The sequence below is a fragment of the Dasypus novemcinctus genome, chromosome 5 (genome assembly GCF_030445035.2).
Source record: "Dasypus novemcinctus isolate mDasNov1 chromosome 5, mDasNov1.1.hap2, whole genome shotgun sequence".
Lineage (NCBI taxonomy): Eukaryota > Metazoa > Chordata > Mammalia > Cingulata > Dasypodidae > Dasypus > Dasypus novemcinctus.
Genome location: NC_080677.1, coordinates 112,212,509 through 112,238,921, shown reverse-complemented (window position 1 = coordinate 112,238,921; position 26,413 = coordinate 112,212,509). Strand labels below are relative to the sequence as shown.

The 26,413-nt window shown below is 35.8% G+C and overlaps 1 protein-coding gene across 1 annotated transcript in view; it reads right to left on the bottom strand.

The window, feature by feature from the left end:
* The window catches only part of EXOC4 (exocyst complex component 4), a 909,491-nt gene that overhangs the window by 809,556 nt on the left and 73,522 nt on the right, over positions 1-26,413 (bottom strand). The window contains exon 5 of the mRNA XM_058297373.2: positions 14,197-14,306. Coding sequence (XP_058153356.1) covers positions 14,197-14,306 — 110 coding nt within the window. The remainder of the gene's footprint in view (positions 1-14,196; positions 14,307-26,413) is intronic.

Sequence of the window (26,413 nt, the reverse complement as noted above, 5' to 3'; positions counted from 1 at the left end):
AGGGATGTCCCCACACAGGGGGGCCCCATGCGCAAGGAGTGCACCCTGTAAGGAGAGCCACCCAGCGTGAAAGAAAGTTCAGCTTGCCCAAGAATGGCGCCGCACAAACGGAGAGCTGACACAAGATGACGCAACAACAAAAAAAGAAACACAGATTCCCGTGCTGCTGACAACAACAGAAGCAGACAAAGAACATGCAGCAAATAGACACAGAGAACAGACAACTCGGGGGTAGGGAGGAAGAGAGAAATAAATAAATAAATCTTAAAAAAAAAAACAGTCTTTAAATGCAAAACACTTAGAAGAGATACAGAAGGGCATTATATATTATTAAAGGGACAATCCACCAAGAAGAAATAACAGTCATAAATGTCTATGCAAAATATGAGGCAAACTCTGGCAAAACTGACAGGAGAAATAGACATCTCTACAATAGTAGCTGGAGACTTCAATACACCATTCACATCATTAGGTAGAATAACTAGACAGATCAACAAGGATACAAAGAACTTGGACAATATGAAAAACAAGCAAGACCTAACAGACACATACAGAATGTTGCACCCAAACTCAGTGGGTTATAAATTCTTCTCAAGTGCTCATGGATCTTTCACCAGGATACACCACTTGTTAGGTTAGAATGCAGGTCTCAATAAATATAAAAGGACTGAAATTACACAAAGCACCTTCTCAGATCATAAAGGAATGAAACTGGAAATCAATAATAGACAAATAAATTTGTAAATGTATGGAGGCTGAACAACACACTCCTAAATAATCAGTGTGTCAAAGAAGAAATTATAACTGAAAATAGTAAGTATACAGAGGTGAATGAAAACAAGAACACAACTTATCAAAATAACAGCCCAAAAGGAGAAGAACAAAGTTGGAGGACTCTCACTTCCTGACTTTAAAGCATATTACTTACTTACAATGATTAAAAAAAAAAAAAAAAAGCATGGTATTGGCATAAAGACAGACATATTGACCAATGGAAATGAATCGAGATCTCAGAAATTGACCCTCACATCTACAGTCAAGTCATTTTTAACAGGCTGTTCAGCCCACCCAGCTGGGCCAGAACAGTCTATTCAACAAATGGTACTGGGAGAACTGGATAGCCATATCCAAAAGAAAGAAAGAGGACCCCAATCTCACACCTTATCCAAAAATATTAACTCAAAATGGATCAACGACCTAAATATAAATGCAACAACTATAAAATTCCTAGAAGAAAATATAGGAAATCTTCAAGATCCTGTGGTAGTTTCTTAAATCTTCCATCAAAAGAACAAGTAACAAAAGATAAAATAAACAAAACTAAACACTTTTGCACCTCAAAGGACTTTGTCAAAATGTGAAAAAGCAGCCAACTCTATGGGATTTTGGAAATCACACATCCAATAAGGGTTTAATATCCATGATATATAAAGAGATGCTACAACTAAAAAGACAAATGACCCAATTGAAAAATGGGCAAGATGTTCACAGTGGCACTATTCACAATTGCCAAAAGTTGGAAACAACCCAGGTGTCCGACAAGTAATGAATGGATAAACTGTGGTATATTCACATGATGGAATATTGTGCAGCTGTAAGAAGAAATGAAGTTGTAAAGCATAGGACAACATGGATAAACCTGGAGGACATTATGATGACTGAAATAAGCCAGACACAAAAAGACTAACACTATATGATTGCACTATTATGAACTAAATATATTGTGTAACATATTGTATAATTCCACTTATATAAAATGCAAATATATATCAATTTATAAAGATGAGATTAGTTAGGTGGGTATGCAGGGCTGGGAAAGAACTGTTAAGGGGTGTGGAGTTTTTCTTTTTGGAGTAAAGAAATAGTTCTAAAATTTTTTGTGGTGATGGATGCACAACATTGTGATTATACTAAAAGCGAATGATTATACACTTTGGGTAGATTGTATGGTGTGTAATATGTCTCAATAAAACTGCTAAGTAAATAAATAATGGTGGAAGAATAGCCAGAAAAAGCAGCTATGTACAGCAGGAGAAACTTAAAAAGATTAACAGGTGAAGAATTTTCCTGTTTATCTGTTTGTTTTCTTTTTATTATTATTACTATTGAAATAATGAAAATCTCTAATAATGCTGAAGTCAGGAATGCACAACTATGCAATTATACCAAAGACCAAAGATTATACACTTTGGATGAATTGTATGCTTTATTAATATGTACCAATAAAATTGATTTGTTTAGAAAAAAGTAATGTGTTTGCAGACAGAAAGAGAGAACCAATATGGACAAAAATTAACAATTGGGAAATCCAGATGAAGGGCATGGAGGATTTCCTTGTTCTCTTAACTTATTGTTGATATCTAGTTCTCTACAAATTTTATGGAGAGCAATTTGGTAATATGTACAACTGAACATATTTGTGACATAGCAAGGAAAAAAAGGCTGAAACAGTACGTGTAGTATGGTTTCTAAAAAACTATAAGCACGCACTCATATAAATCCTGGAAGATTACAGACCAAAATATTACATCAGTTACTTCTGAGTGGGAAAATTATAAGTGAGGATGATTTTTTTCCCCATTTGGTTTTTATAATTTTCTCTAATTTTTTCTTCAATGAATATGAATTGTTTGGGTAAATAAAAAGTTTTTTGAAAACTAAGCAAAAGACTTAAAAAGACAACTATCCAAAGAAATACAAATGGTGAAGAAATACATGAAAAAATATTCAACATCACTAGCAATTAGGGAGATGCAAATCAAAATTACATAAGATATCATCTCACACCTATCAGACTGGTCATTATTAAAAATTCATAAAACTAAATTTTGAAGAGGATGTAGAGAGAGAGGAAATCTCATTTACTGTTGGTGAGAATGAAGAATGGTACGCCACTGTGGAGGACTGTTTGGCAGTTATAAGGAAGTTAAATATAGACTTGCCATGTGGTCTGGCAACACCATCACTAAGTATATATCCAGAAGAATTGAGAGCAGTAACATGAATAGACATTTGCACACTGATGTTCATAGCTGCATTATTCATGATGGCCAAAAGATGGAAACAGCCCAGGTGTCCATCAACTGATAAATGGAGAGACAAATTGTAGCGTATACACATGATAGAATATTATGCAGCCGTAAAAAGAAATGAGGTTGTAAAGCTATGACAATGTGGATGAAACTGGAGGAAATTATGTTGGGTGAAACAAGCCAGACGCAGAAGGACAAGTACTATATGATTGCACTATTATGAACTAAATATATTGTGTAAACTTATGGAGTTAATTATTAAAATACAGGTCACCAGAAAATAGAATGAGGGTAGAAAATGGAAAGCTGATGGTTAACCTGTGCAGAATTGGTTAAAAGGTTGTTTGTAAATCTTTGGAAATGAATGGAAATGGTGAGGTCGCATCATGGTGTTTGTGACTAGAAGAGCTTATTATATAGGTATGACAGCAGTTGAAAGGGTAATTCTAAGGACATTTATATACTGGAAGGAAAGTTAAAAAAATGTAACATAGGACTGTATAACACAGTGAAACCTCATGTAAAATATGAATATGGGTGATACTGCAAATATATAAGACAGTTTTTACAAAATATAAATACAAAAAAACTAGAGAGAAGGAGACAGAATAGCAGCTATGTAAAGCAGGGGAAGAATAGAGAAGATGGAATATTCAAAGAAATAATGATAAAATTTCCCAAACTTGAAAGAAGACATGAACACCCAAGAAGAAGAACAAACAAATGGGATAAACTTGAAGAGAAATGAACCCAGACACACAGTAGTCAAACAACTGAATACAAAACACAAAGAGTTCTGAAAGCTGCAAGAGAAAAGCAATATGTTATGTACAATTGTGGAATCCCATTTCAATTAAGTGCCAATTTCTCATCAGAAACCATGGAGGCAAGAAGACAATGGGAAGAAATACTTAAAATGCTGATAGAAAACAGTTGTCAACCAACAATTTTTTTTCTGGCAAGACTTTCTTTCAAAGATAAGGAATAGATTAAGACAGTCCCAGATAAACAAAAGCAAAGGATTTCATTACCAATAGACCTGCGCTATAAGCAAAGCTGAAAGGAGCTCTTCAGACTGAAAAGAAAGGACACTAGACAGTAGATTGAGGTGGCACAAAGAAATAAAGGCCTCTGAAAAAGGTAAGCATATGGGTAAAAATGCCAATACCATTGTATTGTATTTTGTGGTATATAACTCCACTTCCTACCTTTTAAAGGTATAATACTAAAAGGCAAATGCATGAAAAGTAATGATAAATCTATGGTTTTGGACACAAATGTACAAAGATAATTTGTAACAAGTACAGAAAAACAGTGGGAGACAGAAAAGTATAGGAATAGTGTATGGGTTTTTCTGTTTGTTTGCTTTTTGTTTGTTGTTATTATTGTTGAGGTGATGAGTGTGCTCCAGGAATGACTGGAGTGATGAATGCACAAATACGTGCTTGTACTGAATATCACTGATTGTGCATTTTGGATGGATTTGTGCTTTGTTAATATGTATCAATAAAATCAATTTTCTAAAAAAAAAAAAAAAAAAAAAAAAAAGACTTACAATTTAAGATGCTAACAACAAAGAAAATATATGAAAAATACATCCAGAAAGAAATGAGAAGGGACTCAATAAGACACAATACAAAAAAATCATATAAACATAAAAGTAGGCAATAACAGAACAACTGACAACCAAAAAAAAGGATAAGACTTACAAAGATTAAATGGCAGAATGTAAGAAGAAAACGTCCTACATTATCAGTAGTTATTTTAAATCTAAATGGATTACACTTCTGGTCAAAAGACAAAGGTGTACAGAATGGATAAATTCAAAGATATAATTAAGTTGAAAAAAAAAGAATGGGAAAAAAAAAAAGCATGAGGCAAGTAGTAACCAAACATCAGAAAAAATAGACTTATGCTTCTTTGTCTGGTTTTTGTTTATTATTATTGAAATAATGAAAATGCTCTAATAATGATTGAAGTGATAAATGCACAACTATGTGATTATAGCAAATACCATTGATTGTACATCTTAGATGAACTGTATGCTTTATTAATATATATCAATAAAATTGATTTTTAAAAAGTAAAAAAAAACTGTTATGAGGGATAAAGAAGGTCATTATATACTGATAAAGGGGTCAATTCAACAAGAAAACATTTCACTTATAAATATATATGCACCTAATAGCAGAGCTCAAAAATATATGAGGCAAATAATGATAGATTTAAAAGTAATAACAGACAATTCTATATTAACAGTAGGAGACTTAAATATACCACTTTCAATAATGGATAGAACATATAGCCAGAAAAACTATAAAGAAATGCAAGACTTGAACAGTACACTAAAACAACTAGACCCAACAGACTTACATAGAACACTTCACCCTACTGCAGCAGAATATACATTCTAAGGTACAAGGCTCATTCTCCAGGTTAGTCCATAGGTTAGGTCACAAAACAAGTCTCAAAAATTTAAAAATACTGAAATCATACAAAGTATATTCTCTGACCACAATGAATGAAACTAGAAATCAATGACAGAGGGAGAAATGGGAAAATCACAAGTACGTGGAAATTAAACAATGTAATCTTAAACAGCCAATGGATCAAAGAAGATATCATGCATGGCATTAAGAAATAACCTGAGGAAAAAGAAAATGAAAAACAACAAACCAAAACTTATGGGATGCAACAAAGGCACTGCTGAGAGGAAAATTAATAGCTCTAAATGCTTACCTTAAAACAAAAAGAAAGCTCTCAAATCAGAGACCTAACCTCAAAACTGGAGACTCTAGAAAATGAAGAGTAAACTAAACCAAAAGCAAGCAGAGAGAAGGAGATAACGACTAGAGCAGAGATAAATAAAATATATTATTTAAAAAGTAATAGAGGGGAAACAGATGTAGCTCATGTGATTGCGCTTCTGTCTATCATATAGTATAGGAGGTCCAGGGTTCAATTCACGGGGCCTACTGGTGAAAATAAGCTGGCCCGCGTGGCAGGCTGGCCCACATGGAGTGCTGGCCCATGCAGAGAGGTGACCCGAGTGGAGAGCTGGCACAGCAAGATGATGCAACAAAAAGAAACACAGAGGAGAGACGATGAGAGGCGCAGCAGACCAGGGAGCTGAGATGGTACAAGAGATTGAGTACCTCTCTCCCACTCCAGAAGGTCCCAGGATCAGTTCCTGGAGTCACCTAAAGAGAAGACAAGCAGACACAGAATACACAGCAAATGGACACAGAAAGCAGATAGCGAGTGCAAAACAATGAGGGGCAGGGAGAAATAAATAAATAAATAAATCTTTTTTAAAAAAGTAATAGAGAACATCAACAAAACCAAAAGTTGGTTCTATAAGATTAATAAAATTGATAAACCTTTAGCTAGACTGACAAAGAAAAAAGAGAGAGGATACAAATAACTAAAATTAGAAATGAAAATCAGGACATTATTACTGACCCTACAGAAATAAACAGGACTATAAGAGGATACCATAAACAACTGTACACCAACAAATTAGATAACTTAGATGAAATGAATAAATTCCTAGAAACACGCAACCACCTGACTAAAGAAAAAGAAGATCTCAACAAACCAGTATCTTAACCACATATTTGAATGTGGTTAAAAGGGGAAATACTAGGTTGTATATATGGTACAGAATAAAAGAATTTCCAAAATCCATATGACTACAGCTCAGTGAGCCCTATAGTAAACCATGGACTATAGTTAATAATACAAATATAAAAACATTCTTTCAATTTTAACAAATGTATGACACTAATGCAAGGTGTTAATAATAAGGTAGTATAGTAGTTTGATATTATTGATGAATTCCAAAAATATTAGATGATGTTTGTAAACTGGTCTTTTCCTCTGGGCAGAGATCATATTGGATTCAGAGGTTTATTCAATCAAGTAAACTTAATCAAGTAAATCTCTTGTGCCAGTAGGGTGTTGAGTTCCCACCCCCTTGGAGGTGGGATAAAAGACATGGCAAAGGACAGAGTAGGAGTAAAGCTTGTCTTTTTTACTTTAAAAAGGACAGAGTATGGCAAAACTTTAATGTTGGAGTTTTGATGTTGAAGTTTGATGCTGAAGTCTCAAGCTGGAGCCCCAGAAGCAAGCACACAGAGGAAAGAGAAGCAAGCCCCAGGAAGAGAGGATCCCTGAGCCTAGAGAGAAGTAAGATCTGGGGAAGAGAGGAACCCAAGAAGCCTGAACCTGGCAGAAGTTGGCAGCCATCTTGCTCCAACATGTGGAAATAGACTTTGGTGAGGAAGTAACCTATGCTTTATGGCCTGATATCTGTAAGCTCCTACCCCAAATAAATACCCTTTATAAAAACTGATTTCTGATATTTTGCATCAGCACCCTTTTGGCTGATTGATACAGTACTAGATGGGAACTCAATATTTTATGCAAGACTTTTCTGTAAACGTACAACTTCTCTAATAAAAAAATTAAATAGAATGTAAAATATTTATACAGCAATGAAAGAATATAAAGTAAAAAAGACAAGCTGTAATAGAAAATATTCTCAAGAAACCACTTAAGATAAAAATTATTAGCATCCACCTAATTTTCCTATATATTATGAGGAAAAGAAATGGCATAAAAAAAATACTGGGCAAACAATGGACAAGTCACAAAAGAAACCCAAATGGTCCGTACAGTGAAAAGATGTTCAGTATCAAGAGAAATCAGAGAAATGTAAACTAAAAACACAAACCCTGTCAGACTTGCAAATATTAATTTGTAAAAACTCAAGTCTAACAAAACCAACTTTGAGGAAATAGAAAACAAAACTCATACATTGCTGGAAGGAGTCTACATTGGCACAATCTCTTAAAATAGCAATTTGAGAGAAGCAGATGTGGTTCAAGTGATAGGGCCTCCACCAACCATATGGGAGGACCCGGGTTCAATCCCGGGGGACTCCTGGTGAAAAAGGAGAAGAGAAAGCATGCCTTCATGGTGAGCCAGTGCCTGTGTGGAGAGCCAAGTTCCCATACAGTGAGCCAAGTATCCGCATGGGTGCCTGCGCAGCAAACCAAGTGCCCACGTGGTGAGTTGAGTGCCCACACAAGTGCCCTCATGGTGAACCAAGTGCCCACATGGTAAGCCAATCCCTGTGTGGCAAGCCAAGTGCCCACGTGGCAAGCCAAGTGCCCATGTGGCGAGCCAGTGCCCACATGAGTGACCATGTGGTGAGCCAAGTGCCTGCGTGGCGAGCCGAGTGCCCGCACAGTGAGCCAGTGCCCACATAAGTGAGTCATGCAGCAAGATGATGACACAAAAAAAGAGAGACAAAGTCAAGGTGAAGCACAGCAGAGACGAGGAACTGAAGTGGTGCAATTGACATAGAACCTCTCTCCATAACAGAGGTCCCCAGGATCAAATCCCAGTCAATCCTAGAGGAGAAAGACGAAAAGAGAAGAAGAGAAATAGATACAGAAGATCACACAGCAAAAGGACACAGAGCAAAAGCAGCAGGGTGGGGGAGGGGGAGTAGGGAAGGAAAGGGGGGAAAAAAGCAATTTGATAAGCAAAGTTTAAAATCAACAAAATTTCTTTACATACATCTATCTGCACCCTAAGAGTAGGACTTGTCAATCTTTTGCCACATCATACTTATATACCACAATATAGTAATACTTGTACAGCACAACTAGGGTAGATGGAAATGGCTACTTCTGGCTAGAGATGACTTGCCTAGGGATTCTGACTGCCCCAAGACACAAGTAGCTGCTCCAACAGTATGTCAGTATCTCAGGTGTATCTATAATTCATTCTCAAGAGATCAGTGGCTGGAAATAAGTACAAGAAAATTCATTGCTGTAATGTTCATAATAATAAAAACTGTGAACAACTTATACCTTGTCTATCCATAGGGGAATAGATAAATTGTGATCTATTCACATAATAAAATACTACATAGAAGTTAAAATTAATAAATCAGAACCGTATTATCACATGAGAAAATTTTTAAAAATATATATACTGTTTACTGAAAAACCCAAGTAACAGAATACCTATTATATTATACGATTTACTTAAGCCTTAAAATACTCAAAACGATATACTGTTTGTCTATATATGTAAATATATAAACCCTTTTTATAATATATCTATACACATAAATATATAAGCTTCATATTGTTTATACATTTACAAATAGACACACACATATTTACATGTAGTAAAAGTAAAAACATGCAGAAAAAACAGAATAATTTCAGAAAAGAAGTTGTATCTGGGGTAGAAGAGAGAAAAGGAGTTGGGGAAAGAGTCATGCATTCAGAGGGGGCATGTTTTATTTCTTTAAAAAAGAGAATCTGAAGCAAATATTGAAAAATATTAAGATTTATTAATGATGTGAAGTAGATGAGGTGACAGTTATATTGATTTCTGAAATATGACATGAATACTACTTCATAGTTTATATTTATTTTTAAAAATATTTAAGTAATTAAAAAAATTTTTTACACTTAAAAATATATGAACTATTCATTCAATTACTTTATTTTGCATTATTTGTATATATTCCTCAATTCTACACATAATCAATTATTGAAATCAACAGAGATATCTAATAAGGCATAAAGCAAAGACACTTTAGGAAATGCCCAAAGGAGGCCCTGGTCTGAAGAAAGAAGTAACTCAAAAGATGTCATATTATTTCTGAGAATCAAATCTTCACTATTCTAGATGTGTGACTGTCAAGAATAAAAATTTCATGTCCTCTTATGCTAGGACACAGAGCTTTCAACTGATGTACAAAGTATTTTTAAAATATCAGACCCCAAATTCTTAAAATAAATATCAAATCTCCAAACAAGACGTTTATGAAATAAAATGCACATCAAGAAAGCAGCAGTAAAAGAAAAAATTTGCTTGATTTAGGCCCTCTTTAGGTTTTACTGCTTAACCTATGCTGATACCAAAAAGAGAAGAAGTAAGTCCGCTTTCATTACAGCCATATACACAGCAATCCCAGCAGGAGCTTGAATAAAATAAAGACGCCACAAATGAAATGTCTGTGTAACCTGAGAGTAATTGCTCAGACAAAACTTTCCAAAGGCAGTTTTCCAAACATAAAGACATGGCAGGAATCCAAAAGCTTAAACCAATATTTTACTATAATTATTGGTTTTTCTCCATACTTCTCCTATTCTACCAAAGTTATAGTTGAACTATTACATTTAAATTAGACATTAGTTTCTTTGAACATTTAAAAAACGCTGTGATTGATGATCAGACACAATATTTTTAATGTATAAAGAATAAGATGAGAATAAGAGAAGGGCTTGCAAAATGCCTCCTCTATGTATTTAGAATGGGATGGGCATGAGGAGGTCAAGCTCCAACAATTACCATCTTAATTGAATTTAGACCAATCAAGAAAATCCATTTAGTTTCTACACTTGAAAAATGAACTTCAGAATAATTCCCAATTATCGAGTAAGTAAAAGCTACTTTGCATAAATTTACTAGTGAAGGTTTCCCCTTATACAAAGTGCCTGTTCATATTTTTTCCTATTTTTCTATTAGCTTGTCTTACTGACTTATAAGGATTTCTTTATATATTCTGGATACTTAATTTCTGTCAGAAATTCCAATCTTTCCATGTATATAGGCACCATTTGGATCTCTTCTGTGACTTCCAATTGTATGCCCAGTTTATTACTGCATCACTAATATGTAGGAAAACTAAGTAATTGCAGATCATTTTTCTGGTAAATGGGCTGCTTGCTTCTGCTAATCTGTGGCTGGTCTTTGGATTTTAAAATTATAATGTTACATTTCTTAAATTGGATGATGTATACACATATAGAATTCAATACAACTTTCATAATAACTTAAATACTTGATAATACACTTAAATATAATACAAATGTAATAATAGTAATGATAATGACAATAGTATTTGCCTTAATTACCTCATAGAACTGTTGCATCATTTGAATGATGTAACTTATTTTGTAAACTATGACATTTAAAATACAGTAGAAATCTCTTGTAGCAACATCGTTCAAAACTCTATCTTCAAACAGTATATGAGAAAACAATTCATTCACAAGCAATCAAAATTCTCATTTAATTAACAATAACCTAAAAGTTATCAGGAATCACCTCCAACATTAATTCATTACACCTTCATGGGAGATCCACTGCACCCAAGGATTCCCACAGGAACTTTGCCTATAAAATTGTCAATTCTAATGAATTAAACCCTCAATCCTACTGTTTCACAAGATGATAGGGGAGCTTTAAAAGCCTATGTTAAATTCCCAGCTGAAAATGGCTATTACTTTCTAGGCTGACTTGCAAAGCACTCACAGTAGATTAATAAAATAAAATAAACTTTTTGCCCTTTATTACAATATATTTCATCAGCCCCATACTTTCATATATATGTACTTAGTAACATTTTATGCAGTTCTCTACATAAGTTACATCCTCTCCATTTATACAATCCTCTTTGATAATGCAACCTAGATTAATATAGTCCCAAAGACTAGAATTGCAATGACTTAAAGACTTCACAAATGAATAAAAAAATTTAAAAAAAAAAAGACTTCGCTACATAATTTCAAGAAGTCTACTGTTTATACATTACCTCCCAAAGCTAACTTAAGTCAGAAAACAGGTAATGCAGAGTATAGTGATGCACACCCCCCAAAGATATCCATGTCCTAACCCCCAAAACTTGTGAATATGTCACTTTACATGGCAAAGAAGATTTTGTGAACGTAAGATTAACGCTAAGACCCTTGAGATGGGAAGATCCTCTTGGATTACCCCAGGTGGGAACAATCTAATCACATGCACCCTCCAGAAACTGGAAAATGCGAGGATGCAGATTCACCCCTAGAACTTCGGAAGAATACAGCCTTGTCAACATCTTGATTTTAGTCCAGTGTGACTAAAATGTGTCAGGCTTTTGACCTACAGAACTGTAAGATAATTTATGTTAAGACACTAAATCTGTGGAAATTTATTATGGCAGCACTAGAAAACAAATATGCAAAACATTGCTAGCTTATTTTCAGCAAAACAAACTGGTTAGAAGTATATTCTCTGGAACCCAGCTTCTGAGTTGAAATCATAGCTCTGCTACTGTGTCAGCTGTGTAAATTTAAGCTAATTATTAACCTCCCTATACCTCAGTTTTCTCATCTATAAAATGAGGCTAATTATAGTACCTATCTCACAGGATTATTTAAAAGAGTAAATAGCTTAATTCATGGAAAACACTTAAAACATTGCTCAACATACAGGAAGCAGTAAACACAACTACTAGTGTTATTGATTTTCATCAATAACATTTTAACTACTTTCTTTTTTCAGTTACCCACAGAAAATTCATGAATTCAATAATCTTCAGAATAGCCAAGAAATCAACCCTTCTTAAAAGAAAGGTTTGTACACTTCATACAAGCATCTTCATAATGGTACAGTTCCATTAAATTGTAATACTGTTATTTGAATCATTTCTGATAACAAAGGAACAGATGCCGAAGTCAAAGTATCACCATGAACTCCGCCTAGTGAATTAACATCAAGTACATGGCCTCACAAAAAGTGTCCATCAATGAGTATGAGCTGCCTTATTAAAAATAATAGATACAACTAAATTAGTTTCTATTGAAATTTGTTTCAATTGGCATTTTTTCAGCTCAGTATTTATATAGCACTTCTCATTTGCAAAAAGCCTTCCCTATCATTTCTTCACACACAAATAGAAATTTTATTTCACTTGGCCATTGACTCAGCAACATTTACATAAACTGATATAACCAGGCTAAACTGTGATGATTCACATTATAAACACATAAAAATGTAACAAATGGGAATTTGAACAGCAGAGAAAAAATTTAAAAGTATTAATATATTTTCTGCCTCACAATTCTACAGCTCTACAACAGTCCAAAGTAGTGTACAAACTCAAGGAATAGCAACACTATATCAGGAAGAGGGAGAAAGCAAAACTTTTTCTAACTCCAGGAAAAGGCAGAATACAAACTTTTGGAGAATATCATAATAAAAATAACTGTTGAGATTTAAAATGAGTAACTAGAACACTGATAAAAGAAAAAATCTATTATAAAATGATTTCTATATTGTCCTATAGTAAAAGTAATAAACTTCAAGATTCTAAGCCTAAATAACTCTACAATAATTTAATTTATATGACACTTTAAAATGAAATTAAATATACACCAGCAATAATAATATATTGTTAAGACCTCAAAAGAAATATTTTCAATTGCTTACACAAAATGTATTGATTAAAAGTCCAAATTATATTTCTAACTTTTCATTATTTCAAACTCAAGAACTGTATCCTTAAATTTTTATAGGAAAAAAAGATATTTCTTTTCTATTTCTATATTATTTCCTTACTATTTTTTTAAAAAGGCATTTAAAAGATGTTATTGCACACAAATGCACCTGCAGAATATCCCACAAAAGATACCCACTCCCCTTCTCACCATCCAAAGGTGCAATGGCAAAGAAACTTTACAGAGGCCCACAAGCAACCTAAGCCCAGCTGAGCCGAATCTCTGAAGGAGCAGGTCCAACCCACTCCAAAGAATTCCCCTAAATCTTTGCATTCAGACTCAAAGAACACCCTCCCTCTCCCAACCTTAAATTAAGCCTAAATTAAGGTGGGTTCACGTGGGAGTGGGGGGAATGGCAATTCACAGGAAAGGACCACTAGAAGATACAAAGGACTCAGGATACACACTCAAAAGCCCTCAAGAACCATACTTAGAGTGTAATACATGAAGCATATGGGTAAAAACTAATAGGAACAAGAGAGGCTACAGCAGAAAAAGAAAGCACTCTATCAAAATGTATTCAAATTCAACTTTTAAAAGAAACCATGCTGGTCAAATAAACAAATCTACAGCTGGATTCAGCAGGCAGACGAGATTCAGCTGCCAGTTTTCAACCTTGATAATTCAAGAGTTCTAACCGTGGTTTTTATATGTTAGTCTCCCTGAAGGTCCCACCCTTGGGAAAAACTCATCACAGTTTCCACTTACCCCAGGACCTTCCCACTGCCAGCCCTGACAGGCTTCCCTGAGTCTTTGCCTAGAAACTGCAGCATACCAAAGAGAAATTTAGTAGTTGTAGAATAAATACTTACCACTTGAACTTCCAGGAGTAGAAAACTGAGATGTCTCAAGGAATTTTCGAGGAGTAGGAAGGTTTGTAACATCAATCAGAGGAACAGGTGAAGCATCTTTCACAAGGGAGCTGAAGGGGAAAGTAGCAGTAGTTACTGCCTTCTCCAATACCAACTAAGTTCCACTTCCATTACCACTTTTCATTGTCTTAAGCCTTCTTTACCCTGTGTTTTCAAACATCTCCCAAGTATATCTCCAACAAAGTAGTGATTGTCACAGCTGGAGAGGTCTAAAGATGTATTCTAATGGTTCCAGGTATTTAAATTTTCATTTTGTCTTTTCATCTCAATGCTACATTTTAAAAAATTAGTGTAAGTATATTCTGAATCATTTGGAGGACTACCTAATAATCAAATTATGCCAAGCAATTTCAGTACCCTCCTTTGTTCTTGTATTAAAGATTAATTTATCAGCAATGAAAGGTCAAATGACACCAGTCATAATAGCTAAAAAGATAAAAGTAGTTAAACCTTGTTTTAATTTGTGTTTGTCATTCTGGAGTTTTTGACATATTCTGCGAATTCATTACATTTATTTTTCTTTGAAAGAGGTTCATAAATTGAACGACTGAGGGAGTGCTGAGTTCCTAGCCAAGGGAGCTCTATCACATTCCCCACAGCAACAATCCCCCAAGTGCAATGGCAAAGACCAGTAAAGAAGGATGGTCTAACAATGACTATACTTATGAGCCTGTGTACCTGAAATATGAACTAGGCCTAGAGCTGCAGTGCACCTAACAGTCACCTCCTGAGAACTTCCATGTTGCTCACATGTGGCCACTTTCAGCATGTAATGCATTACCTTCCCCCCAGCATGGGATATGACTACCAGGGATGAGCTTCCCTGGCACCAGGGATGAGCTTCCCTGGCACCAGGGGATTACTACCAAGCACCAGCTGATGATATAACTAAAAAAAGACCTTGAATAAAAGGGTCAACTCAGACCAGCAGAATATCTCAGCATTCATGTAATATTATGTGTTAAAAACTGCTTCTTGACCTTGAATAAAAGGGTGAAATGGAAAGGACAAATGAGTTTATATGGCTGTGAGTCTCCAAAAAAGAGTCAGGAGGTCATCAGAGGGGTCGCACTTACACACACCTCAGCAGGGTCCCAGAGACAGTTAAAGTGGATACAACCCCAGGTACTGGTTCTCCTGAGGGCTACAGAGACCTACAGGTTCTATAGTCATGGCAGATGGCTCTGGAGTTCAGTGCCATGTCAGTTGGCCCTCTTTGGTGTTTGTGTTCCTGAGTGTGATGGAGTTGGACTTAGATATGACCTTTCTACAAATGTCTCTTCTGTCACTTTTCCTGGACTTGTGGTTGGCGCTGAGGTTGGTATATACTCAGGTGAAACTCTAAACTGTCCATGTGACAGCCAGGCCCCGAGCCTCAGCAGACTTACAACTCCTAACCTCTGGTTTATTGGACTTACCCCAGCCAGCTAACGGGGAGGTGAAGAAGGTCAACCACCACATCAGGGCGCCAAGAGTGCCTACAACTGCAAGTAGGAGAATTGCATCTATCATCCATGTGAAATCTAAGCCCTCTCTTGATATAGAGGTAGAGTGGATATAACCATCCCAGGGTCCACAGGATAGAGGAATAGAGTATGGACTAGAGTGGACTTACTGATAATCTACATTGGAACTATTGGTATTAGAAATGGAAGAAATTGTAGCATTGATATGGGGAAAGTGGCCACGGTAGCTGCTGAGGGTAGGGAGAGGGAAGAAGAGATATGATGTGGTGGATTTTCAGGACTTGGAGTTGTCCTGGGTGGTACTGCAGGGACAGGTGCTGGACAATGTATGTCCTGCCATGGCCCACTGGGTGGACTGGGGGAAAGTGTAAACTACAATGTAAATCTTTATCCATGTGGTGCAGCAGTGCTCCAAAATGTATTCACCAAATGCAATGAATTTCCCATGATGATGAAAGAGGTTGTTGATTGGGGAGGAGTGGGGAGAGGGGGGTGGAGGCTATATGAGGACCTCTTATATTTTTTTAATTAACATTTTAAAAAAATAGAGAGAAATAAATAAATAATCAATATAGTAAAGAACGATTTAAAGAATTTCACACAGGTTAATTTAGTATTTGATTAGCCCATTTAACCTTTTCCAAAAGCATAGCCCTTCTTCTTAATGATTAACTTCAGAGTCTCCAAAATAAGCATATTAATCTAAAAAGTCACAAAGACTATAAAAACAATATTTTCAAGTTAATTCCCATTTACAAGCCCCTGTTAAGTACAAGAATGAAGGCAATGCAAAGGAAAATAACACCTGCACCCCATCCTCAAGGAGTGAATCATGTAGTCACATCACATCCACAGCAGAAGACCTTCTCCAAGTCAAGTCTCCAAAGGTTGAGAGGCTAAAACTATACTTCTCATTTCTTTCCAGTCCTAACAAATATCAGTAGCAGTAGCTACCTATAGAAGTGATTCTCAAAATGGGCTGTAGGGGGAGGACAGGCAAAAGCTTTATCAGAGAAAGAAAGCTTTATCAAAACAGGAAGGAATAATGTGTGTAATTCTGAAAATCATCCCCCAGATGAAAATGATACATCCCTATATCATTCCCACACTCCTATGGTATGTGCCAGGTAAGTGTTACTTTTTAAACTCAATTTTTTAAATGTTCTTTCAGAAAGCTCTGAAAAACAAACTTTATGTTAAAAGGCAAATTTATCATTAGGGTATTATGTTTGAGTGCTGATAATATAGAAGGCATTCTCCTGGGCCTTGAGAATCAGGCCTCACTTGTTATAAAGTGAAGGGGGGAGCTGTTACTCGAATAATCCTTGACTACTTACATGCTTGGTGCTGGGTTCAGTACTGAGGATACAAAGGGTAACTGAGACATAACTAAACCAAACAGCACATTTCCACTTTTTAGAATTATTTGCAACTAATGTGAAACCTCAAGTTAAGTAAAAGATATAAAAGTAACAGAAATAGCATTTACCAGATATTGAACTGCCACAGTTAATTCCAGTAACTCTTTTCCACCAATATTATGCTACAGGTTTCTACCTGCCTAAATTTCCTTAAGAAATTTCAATATAACCATCCTGGGAAAATAAAAATTGTTCTATCACTAGTTTGGCTACTTCCAGGAGAATGAAACTACAGCTTTGAGCCTTCAAATCTAATAACTTGTCACAAGTTTGTCTATTTATGAAATCAATTAGATCACAGATTTCTCCATTCTTCCATCTCCTATACATTGACTCCTTGGGTCTTATTTTTTCCTCTCTCCTACCTCATCCTTTTTCACATCGATTTTACTGACAATTGGAAAACCAGCTCTACACAACTCCACAGCCCAGGATGCACATGCCCAAAGAGACAGAGTATTATCACAGATACTGATTAGTCAGTGGTGCTACTGAGTAATTAAGAAAAAAATTCACTTCAATTTTAAATGCTATGAAAAATATATAATACATTTTATAACTATTTCCATAATGAAGTAGAGGAATTTTTTTGAAAGTATTGCAAATAAAGGTATCAATTAGCAGAAAATTCAGATATACAACTAAAATACTGCCCACCAATCCAAAAATCAAGCAGGACAGTTAGTATATGTAGGTGAACATCAACATGTATACATTTGTGAGTATTATAATAATACACAATTCTATAAACACAGATGTGCACATGATTCCCTTTAGGTTAAAATCTACAGTTTTAACCTAAAAATATATTTCAGTTAAAAATAGGGTAATAAATCGCTTGCCATTTCAACTTTCAAAAACATAACCTGCTAGAGGGCTGCTCTGGGCTGTGGGACCCTGGCTGGCTAGCTAGTTCTGGGCTTCCCTAATCCCTGAGATACACAATATTGAAATTAGGCCAATTAATAATCCTACAATGGCCTCTAAGTATTCAAGTGAGAGGAAGAGTCGCATATCTCTCACTTTAAATCAAAAGCTAGAAATGATTAAGCTTGGTGAAGAAGGCATGTCTAAAGCTGAGAAAGGCTGAAAGCTAGGCCTCTTGTGCCAAACAGTTAGCCAAGTTGTGAATGCAAAGGAAAAGTTCTTGAAGAACATTAAAAGTGCTACTCCAGTAAACACATGAATGACAACAAAGAGAAACAGCCTTATCGTTCATATGGAGAAAGTCCTAATGGTCTGGATAGAAGATCAACCAGTCATAATATTCCCTTAAGCCAAAGACTAATCCAGAGCAAGGCCCTACCTCTCTTCAATTCTATGAAGGCTGAGAGGTGAGGAAGCTGCAGAAGAAAGTTTGAAGCTAGGAGAGGGTGGTTCATGAGGTTTAAGGAAAGAAGCTGTCTCTATAACATAAAAGTGCCAAGTGAAGCAGCAAGTTATCCAGAAGAGCTGTCTAAGATACAGCATATTCCATTGTTGTCTTATTTTAAGAAATTGCCACAGCCGCCCCAGCCTTCAGCAACCATCACCCTGATCAGTCAGCAGCCATCAGCATTGAGGCAAGACCCTCCAGCAGCAAAAGATTATGACTCAATGAAGGCTTGGATGATGGTTAGCATTTTCAGCAATAAAGTATTTTTAAATGAAGGTTGAGGTGAAAAGTCTGGCTTTGAAATCTTCATGGGAGACTACATCCTTTCAATCCTGAATTTGGTGTAATGTTTTCAATGACTTATTAATGTATTTTTAAATGTTTTAAGTAAAAAATAAAAAATAAAAAGCATAACCTGCTGACTTTATTATTAGAGTCAGAAGGGCCCTTGAACTCCATCAATAAACTTTTAGAAAGTCAATTTACTGCAAAACTATTTTCATAGACTCATCTCTCTCTTTCTCTGAAATTTTCCCTTGGGCTTCAATTTTCTCCTTGGTGAACACTAACCTAAAGGCAAGTAACTCTTGAAATGACTTTTGAGTATTTTTAGTTATTTGTTTTTTTATGGATGGATTTAATCCCAAGAGTTCAAGGAAAAAAAGGCAAACCCACTCATTTCTTTACTGGAAACCTGAATCTCAACAGAAAGTTATGTGTCATTGTAGAATATTGTTGTACTTAAATAATATATCCACAGTTTCCATTTCAGAAAAAAGAAAAGGCCTGTTCTCATCATACTAAAGAGATAAAATTGAGAAAGTATTAATACCCCCAAAGGTTTTGAAACCCTCAGAAAAAGTACACTTCAAATCAACACACACACACAAAAGAAATAAAAACTTAACTGTTCTTCTAAGTTTCTCATTAAGTGGAATGCTCTGAATTACTTCATTCTGAAAAAATATTGATAGGAGCTATTTTTCTTTTTAAATGAATACATTACAAATTCAAAATCATTCATAGCTAAGAACTGAAAAATACAGCTGATGCCAACTACATAAATCCTAATAAAAGACAGTTCCCCCAAAATTACTAAGCATAAACTGTGACTGAATTTGATTTGCTGTTTAATAACCCTATGGCAGAGGACATGAAAATTAAACTATACCAAAAACGAATAATCAACAACTAAAACTACAATAAATCAAAGAACTTTTTGGAAATTAACCATCCATCCAACTAGCAAGGATCTATTTCTAAATGTATTTGATTTCAATATTTCAAGCCATGAAAAAGTCGTTTTATTTTGTTTTTTAAGAAGGGTTAGAAGTGCTAACATATTATTAGACATTTGCTTTTTAATTAGAACTTATTTCCCTTCTTTCAGTTATTAACAAATGGGTCCACCTATGTCCAAAATTTGCAGCTGTAGTTCAAATAGGTAATTCTATTCCTTTTCAAACTAAAAATCAACAGAGATGAGTTGAACTTTAAGTTGTACCTCTAGCAGCTAATATATTCACTTCTATAACCCAAACAGCTGGCATAGTACCTGCCAAAAAGCAAGGGCTCATAAAATTTGTGAAATCAAATTGAACTGAAAAATATCTGTCAAAGATATAATATGTCCTAGTAAGAAAATTTTAGCTGAATAATGAAATAGGAATGACTGGCATAACAGTAAGTATATAGTTAAAAGATCTGGTTGAACATACAGAAAGAATAATGAAAGACAATGTGTACGAAAGTTAAAAAAAAAAAGTCATTGTTTTAAATAACAGATGGAGGGTGAAGATGTAGTAATAGAAAATCAAGTGAAGCTAAAAATCTAAGAAAAGAGGAAAAACAAAACAAAACAAGAAAGCCCAAAAAGACAACAGGAGCCCCTACACACCCAGAGATAAACATGGACACCAAAGACCATGGTTTGGAGTTGTATCCTCTACAAAGCTAAAGGATGTTGTAGAAAACAAGACATTAACCCAGGATGCATGGATCAAGTGAAATGATTTACTGTTGTTTTTTTTAAATAACTTTTTTATAGGTTCTTTTTTGGAAATATAAAGAAAATTAAAATAACCCACTTTTTAAAAAGATTTTATTCTAATACTATATATACAACCTAAAATTTCCCATTTTAACTACTTTCAAATATACAATTAAGTGGTAATAATTACATTCACAATGTTGTGCTACCATCACCCCACCATCCATTACCAAAACTCTTCCATTACCCAAACAAAAACTCTCAATTAAACATTAAATCCTCAATCCCTACACCCACCCAGACCCCTGGGAACCTGTATGCTAGTTTCTGACAATATAAATTTGCTTATTCTAATTATTTCACCTCCATGAGATCATACTACGTCTGTTCTTTTGTATGCTGGCTTATTTCACTCAACATGAGGTCTTAAAAGTTCAACCATGTTGTCACGTGTATCAGAACTTAATTCCTTTTCATAGCTGAATAATACTCCACTAGGCATATATACCACATTTTGTTTTCCCTTCATTGGTTGATGGACACTTGAGTTGCTTCCATCTTTTGGCAACTGTGAATAAGGCCACTATGAACAACAGTATGCAAAACATCTATTTCAGTCCCTGCTTTCAATGCTTTTGGGTATATACCTTAAAGCGGGATTGCCAGGTCAATGACAATTCTATACTCAACTTTCTGAGGAACCTCCAAATCGTTTTCCACAGGGGCTGCACGATTTTATATTCCCACCAATAACGAGTGTTCCCATTTCTCCACATCCTCACCAACACTTATTTTCTGTTTTTTTAATAAAAGCCATTCTATTGGTAGGAAGTAGTATTTCATTGGGAGTTTGATTTGTATTTCCTTAATGGCCAATGATGTTGAGGCCACTGATACCATTTTGATGTAATGCTTTCCAAAGCTTTTTATAGAAAGAGCTTCTGGGAGCAGATGTGGCTCAAGTGGCTGAGCGCCTGCGTGCCACAGGGGAGGTCCGGGGTTCAGTCCCAGTGCCTCCTAAAGGCAAAATAAACAAGCAAACAAATGAAAAAACCAACTCAAGGGAGCTGATATGGCTCAGTAGTTGACTGCCAACTTCCCACATACAAGGTCCCAGTTTCAATCCCTCGCTCCAATACCTCAGAAAAAGAAAAAAAAAGAAAGAAAGAAAGAAAGGAGCTTCTGCCTGGCCCTTCCTCCTTCCGCCTCCCTCCTCTCTCACTCACACACATCACAAAAATACACACATGCTCTTTTTCAACATTCTTTAGGTCACTCCGTTTAGAATTTTGAATTTTAAGTTTTCCTTTCAACAATACAACCTAAACATTTGCTATTTCATTAAAAAAAACAACAAAAAACAAAACTACCAGAGCATCATCAATAACTGTATCATATTATGACCTTAGTGACACCAGCTTGTGATAATTAAGTTCACAATGCAGAGGGTATAAAATAAGTCCTGTTTCCCTATTCCTCATTCTACATTTCCCTTTCCCATTTTATCCGGCTTTTTTTTTTTTATAGGCACAAACCAGCCTTTATTGATTACAGCAGGGTTAAAGAGAGGAGGGGATACGACCACTCCCGGCCCTGAGGCGAAGTTATCCTTCCAGGAGATATCTATGCACATCCAAGTGTTTATATATTTGGATATATAGGCTATATTACACACAATACATTCCTACTATACATGCTGTCCTTCAACCTGCTTTTTAGCCCAACAAAATAACTTAGAAATCTGCCTATAAGATTTCCACAAGCACATGGGAAATATGGTTGTTTTAAGATCATATTGTATGGATATACTTCAATTCATTTAACTACATTTTGCTCGATAAAGTGTTAAGTAGCTGTGGCTTTTTTATCTCTTTTACCAACAATTTTGCAGTATCTTGTTACATATAATTTAATGAATCAGTACTATTTTCTATAGGTTACGAACCTAGAAATGGAATCTCATTATCAAAGAATATACAAATTTTTGTTTTTCAAAAAGACATGTTGTTTTTTCGACACCAAAAGAAAGCTACGTTTCTTCCTACACTTGCCAGCATGGTATACTGCCAATGTCTTTAATTTTGATAATCTTATAATCAAATATTGTTATTTTTCAAATTTTATTTCTAGCTATTCAAGATATTGAATAATCTTCCTTTGCTCATCAGCCATTTGCATTTTCTAATCTTTGAATTACCTATCTATATCATCTGTCCATTTTTCTTTGGGTAGTTTGTTTTTTAATATTAATCTGACAAATATTTTTGTACTTTAAAGATATTACAGCTTTATATAACCTACATATTATAAATATTCTCTCAGCGTGTATACTTTATCTTTTTATTGTTTCACTATATAAGTTTTTAGTTTTTAGTCAAGTCATTTAATATTTTCCTTTATATCTTCTGATATGCACGTGGAAGCCATTTCCACATATATTCGCCCATATTTTATTCTAATACTAATAAAGTTTCGTTTTTCATATGATTTTTAAACTTACCTAGAATATTTTTGTATACAATAATAGGTAGACATCTAAATTTTTCTTCTTCGAATAAACAGCTAATTGTCCTAACACCATTTACTATATAGCCATCATTTCCTCCACTGGCCTCAATTCTTGTTGAAAATACTGATGTCCCATATACATTGGGGTCTACTTCTGAAATCTATTTGGTCCCACCAATCTGATTTTCTATCTGCATGCCTATACTGTTTGTTATTTTTTAAGATTTATTTTTTATTTATTTCTCTCCCCTTCCCCACTTCTCCCCCCCAGTTGTCTGCTCTCTGTGTTCATTCACTTGCGTGTCTTCTGTGTCTGCCTGTATTCTTGTCAGCAGCACCTGGAATCCATGTCTCTTTCTGTTACGTCATCTTGCTGCATCAGCTCTCCAGTGTGTGTAGCGCCATTCCTGGGCAGGCTGCACTTTTTCCACGCTGGGGCACACTCCTTGTGCATGGGACTCCCCTATGCAGGGGACACCCCTGCGTGGCACAGCACTCCTTGTGTGCATCAGCACTGTCGGTGGGCCAGCTCATCACACAGGTCAGGAGGCCCTGGGTTTGAACCTTGGACCTCCAATGTGGTAGGTGGACGCCCTATCCGTTGGGCCAAATCCACTTCCCCCAATACTGTTTTGATTAAAGTAGCTTTATAATATGCTTTAATATCAGATAAGAAAAACACCCCTCATAATCTCCTTTCTCAAAGTTTTTTTAATGATTCTCATATATTTATTCTTCCATGTGAATTTTAGATTTGACAGTTTCAAAAAAAACTCTATTGGTATTTGAGACTGACATCTTTACAAGCTCAAGAATTCTTATGTAAGAACAGTTTAGTTTTCACCATTTATTTAATCTAGTTTCAAATTTTCCAAATAAAAGTTTTAGTATTTTTATTATAAAATTAATAAGTATTATTAGGCTTTCTTTTATTTGTCAATTCTACTGGTTTTCTATTTTCTACTTCAAAAATATCTGTTCTTCTTTATATGTACATGCCTTCATGTGATTTCCTGTTTGCTCCTGCAACAGAAATTTATTCTTGGGTTTTTTTCCTTTGATTATTTTGTTGGACTTGGAGACAATCCTAATTGTCTGGGTCAAAGCAAAAAAGACGGTCCTACTTCTTACTATGAAACTTGAATAAAGACAAACCTGACCTAGCTCCGCATACTAGATGCTTCCACCCAGGTCTTTAAATTTTGAGATAAAGAAGAGATGCAGAAACATTTAGAGATCATTGTCAGTAAAGTTAAAAATCCATTGTAGGCATGGTGCCAGCAGGGGCAGCATCGCAACCAGACTCTTCCGGTGGCTTGTCTTAGATTGTGTTGTTTAGTCATCCTTGGTTCCTGCCGGTTTTCAAAGACTGATTATACTGACTTCCCATAGATTCCGTGAACAACCTCATAACTTCCCATTAAATTCCTTTCCAGTTTTAGTTATCAGGACTTATTTCTGCTATTTGCAATCAAGAACCGTGGCTGGTACATCACCCTTTATAAAAGAGACTATGTTTTATTTGCTTCTCTCGTCTCTAGAGATTTTTCAAAGATTGAAACCTTCAAATATAGATATCTAGCCTTTAATAAATATAAAGTCCAAAATTATTAGAAAAATATGTATAGAAGGTTAAAGTCCAAAACAAAACAATAATTTCTGACTCAACTTAAGCAAGATGAAGAACTCAGCATTCCTTTCCATCTCCAGACTATCCAAATTTCCCAGTCTCTACTAACTTAATATGGGGATACAAATCCTGTTTATTATTACAGAGTATTCTTTGACAACATAGCTTTTCTTTCTCAATTATAGATTTCAGCCAACATTTTCAATCTTGTAACAATATATTTGTCAGATATTTATACATACATTTACATAGTTAATGACTTGCTGTCCTCACAGTGTTTCCAAACTACCTACAACTTTGTTTTCAAGTTGTTGATTTTGATTTATACCTTAAAGTTCATCTTTGAGTATTTTTCTCAGAAAAAGAAGAAAAGTGATTTTGTTGTTGTTGATTTATACTTGAGAATGTCACTCTGCTGCCTATGTACATCAAGGTCCACTAGGCTGGGAAATCTCTGGTCACAGCTCTTCCCCATTCAACGCTCGGAAAATTTCGCTCCACTGTATTCTGCCATTTGGTATTCAGGAAATCAAGAAGAGGTGGATTTTTGCTACTTTCTGTGTATCAAGATCAGATTTAGGGAAGCGGGCGTGGCTCAACTGATAGAGCGTCCATCTACCATATGGGGGGTCCAGGGTTCAATACCCAGGGCCTCTTGACCCGTGTGGTAAGCTGCCCATGTGCAGTGCTGCCGTGCGCAAAGAGTGCCATGCCATGCAGGGGCGCTCCCATGTAGGGGTGCCCCACATGCAAGGAGTGAGCCCCATAAGGAGAGCCTCCCCATGTAAAAAAAGCACAGCCCGCTCAGGAGTGGCACCGCACATCCAGAGAGCTAACACAGCAAGATGATGCAACAAAAAAGAGATGCAGTTTCCAGTGCTGCCAGATAATGCAAGCAGACGCAGAAGAACACTCAATGAATGAACACAGAGAGCAGACAAGGGGGGGAAGGGGAGAAATAAATAAATCTTTAAAAGAAAAAAGATGAGATTCAACCTTATGAAAAAGAAGACACAAATAATAGTGGTCTTAATAAAACAAAGGTTTTCTTTTTCTTATTTTTTTTTTTTAAGATTTATTTTATTTATTTCTCTCCCCTCCCTCCCACCTTGGTTGTCTGTTCTCTGTGTCCATTTGCTGCATGTTCTTTGTCCGCTTCTGTTGTTGTCAGCAGCATGGGAATCTGTGGGCTTGCTATTTTGAGCTTGCTACTTTGAGTTAGCAACCCACGAGGACCGGGCGGGCTTCCACGGCTCGGCGGTGAGCCCCTAGGCCAGCGCGTAGGCCTAGGTTCTCCAGGTGTGGGGGACGCGCGGTAAAAACCACGGAGACAGCCTGTGAGAGTGAGCTAGTCCACTTTATTGCGGAAATACACTTGATTATATAAGGTCGGGTCAAGGGAGGGGTAGGAACAGGGGCGGATTAACTACAGGGCGGTAGTGGATAGGCGGAGCTGTGCAGGCAGCTATGAGGTAGGCGGTGAAGGATAGCAACGGCTGGAAAAGGGAGATAACAAAGGCTAGGAGGAGGGGTGAAGGGAGGCAGCAACAATTGCTCCTTTTGTTTTATAAAAAAAAAAAGGGCGTGAGAGAGTAGGGGGATGGGCTGTGGAGGGTGAGAGAAAAAAGGGGTAGAATTGACTGGTGATGGGCAAATGACATATCATTTGGCCAGAATGTATGCATAGCCCTTAGGGTCGGTGCGTGCCGGTGCTAGACGAAATATCTAACATGATGTTGCGCACGCTTTTTTGGGGTGGATAGCGCT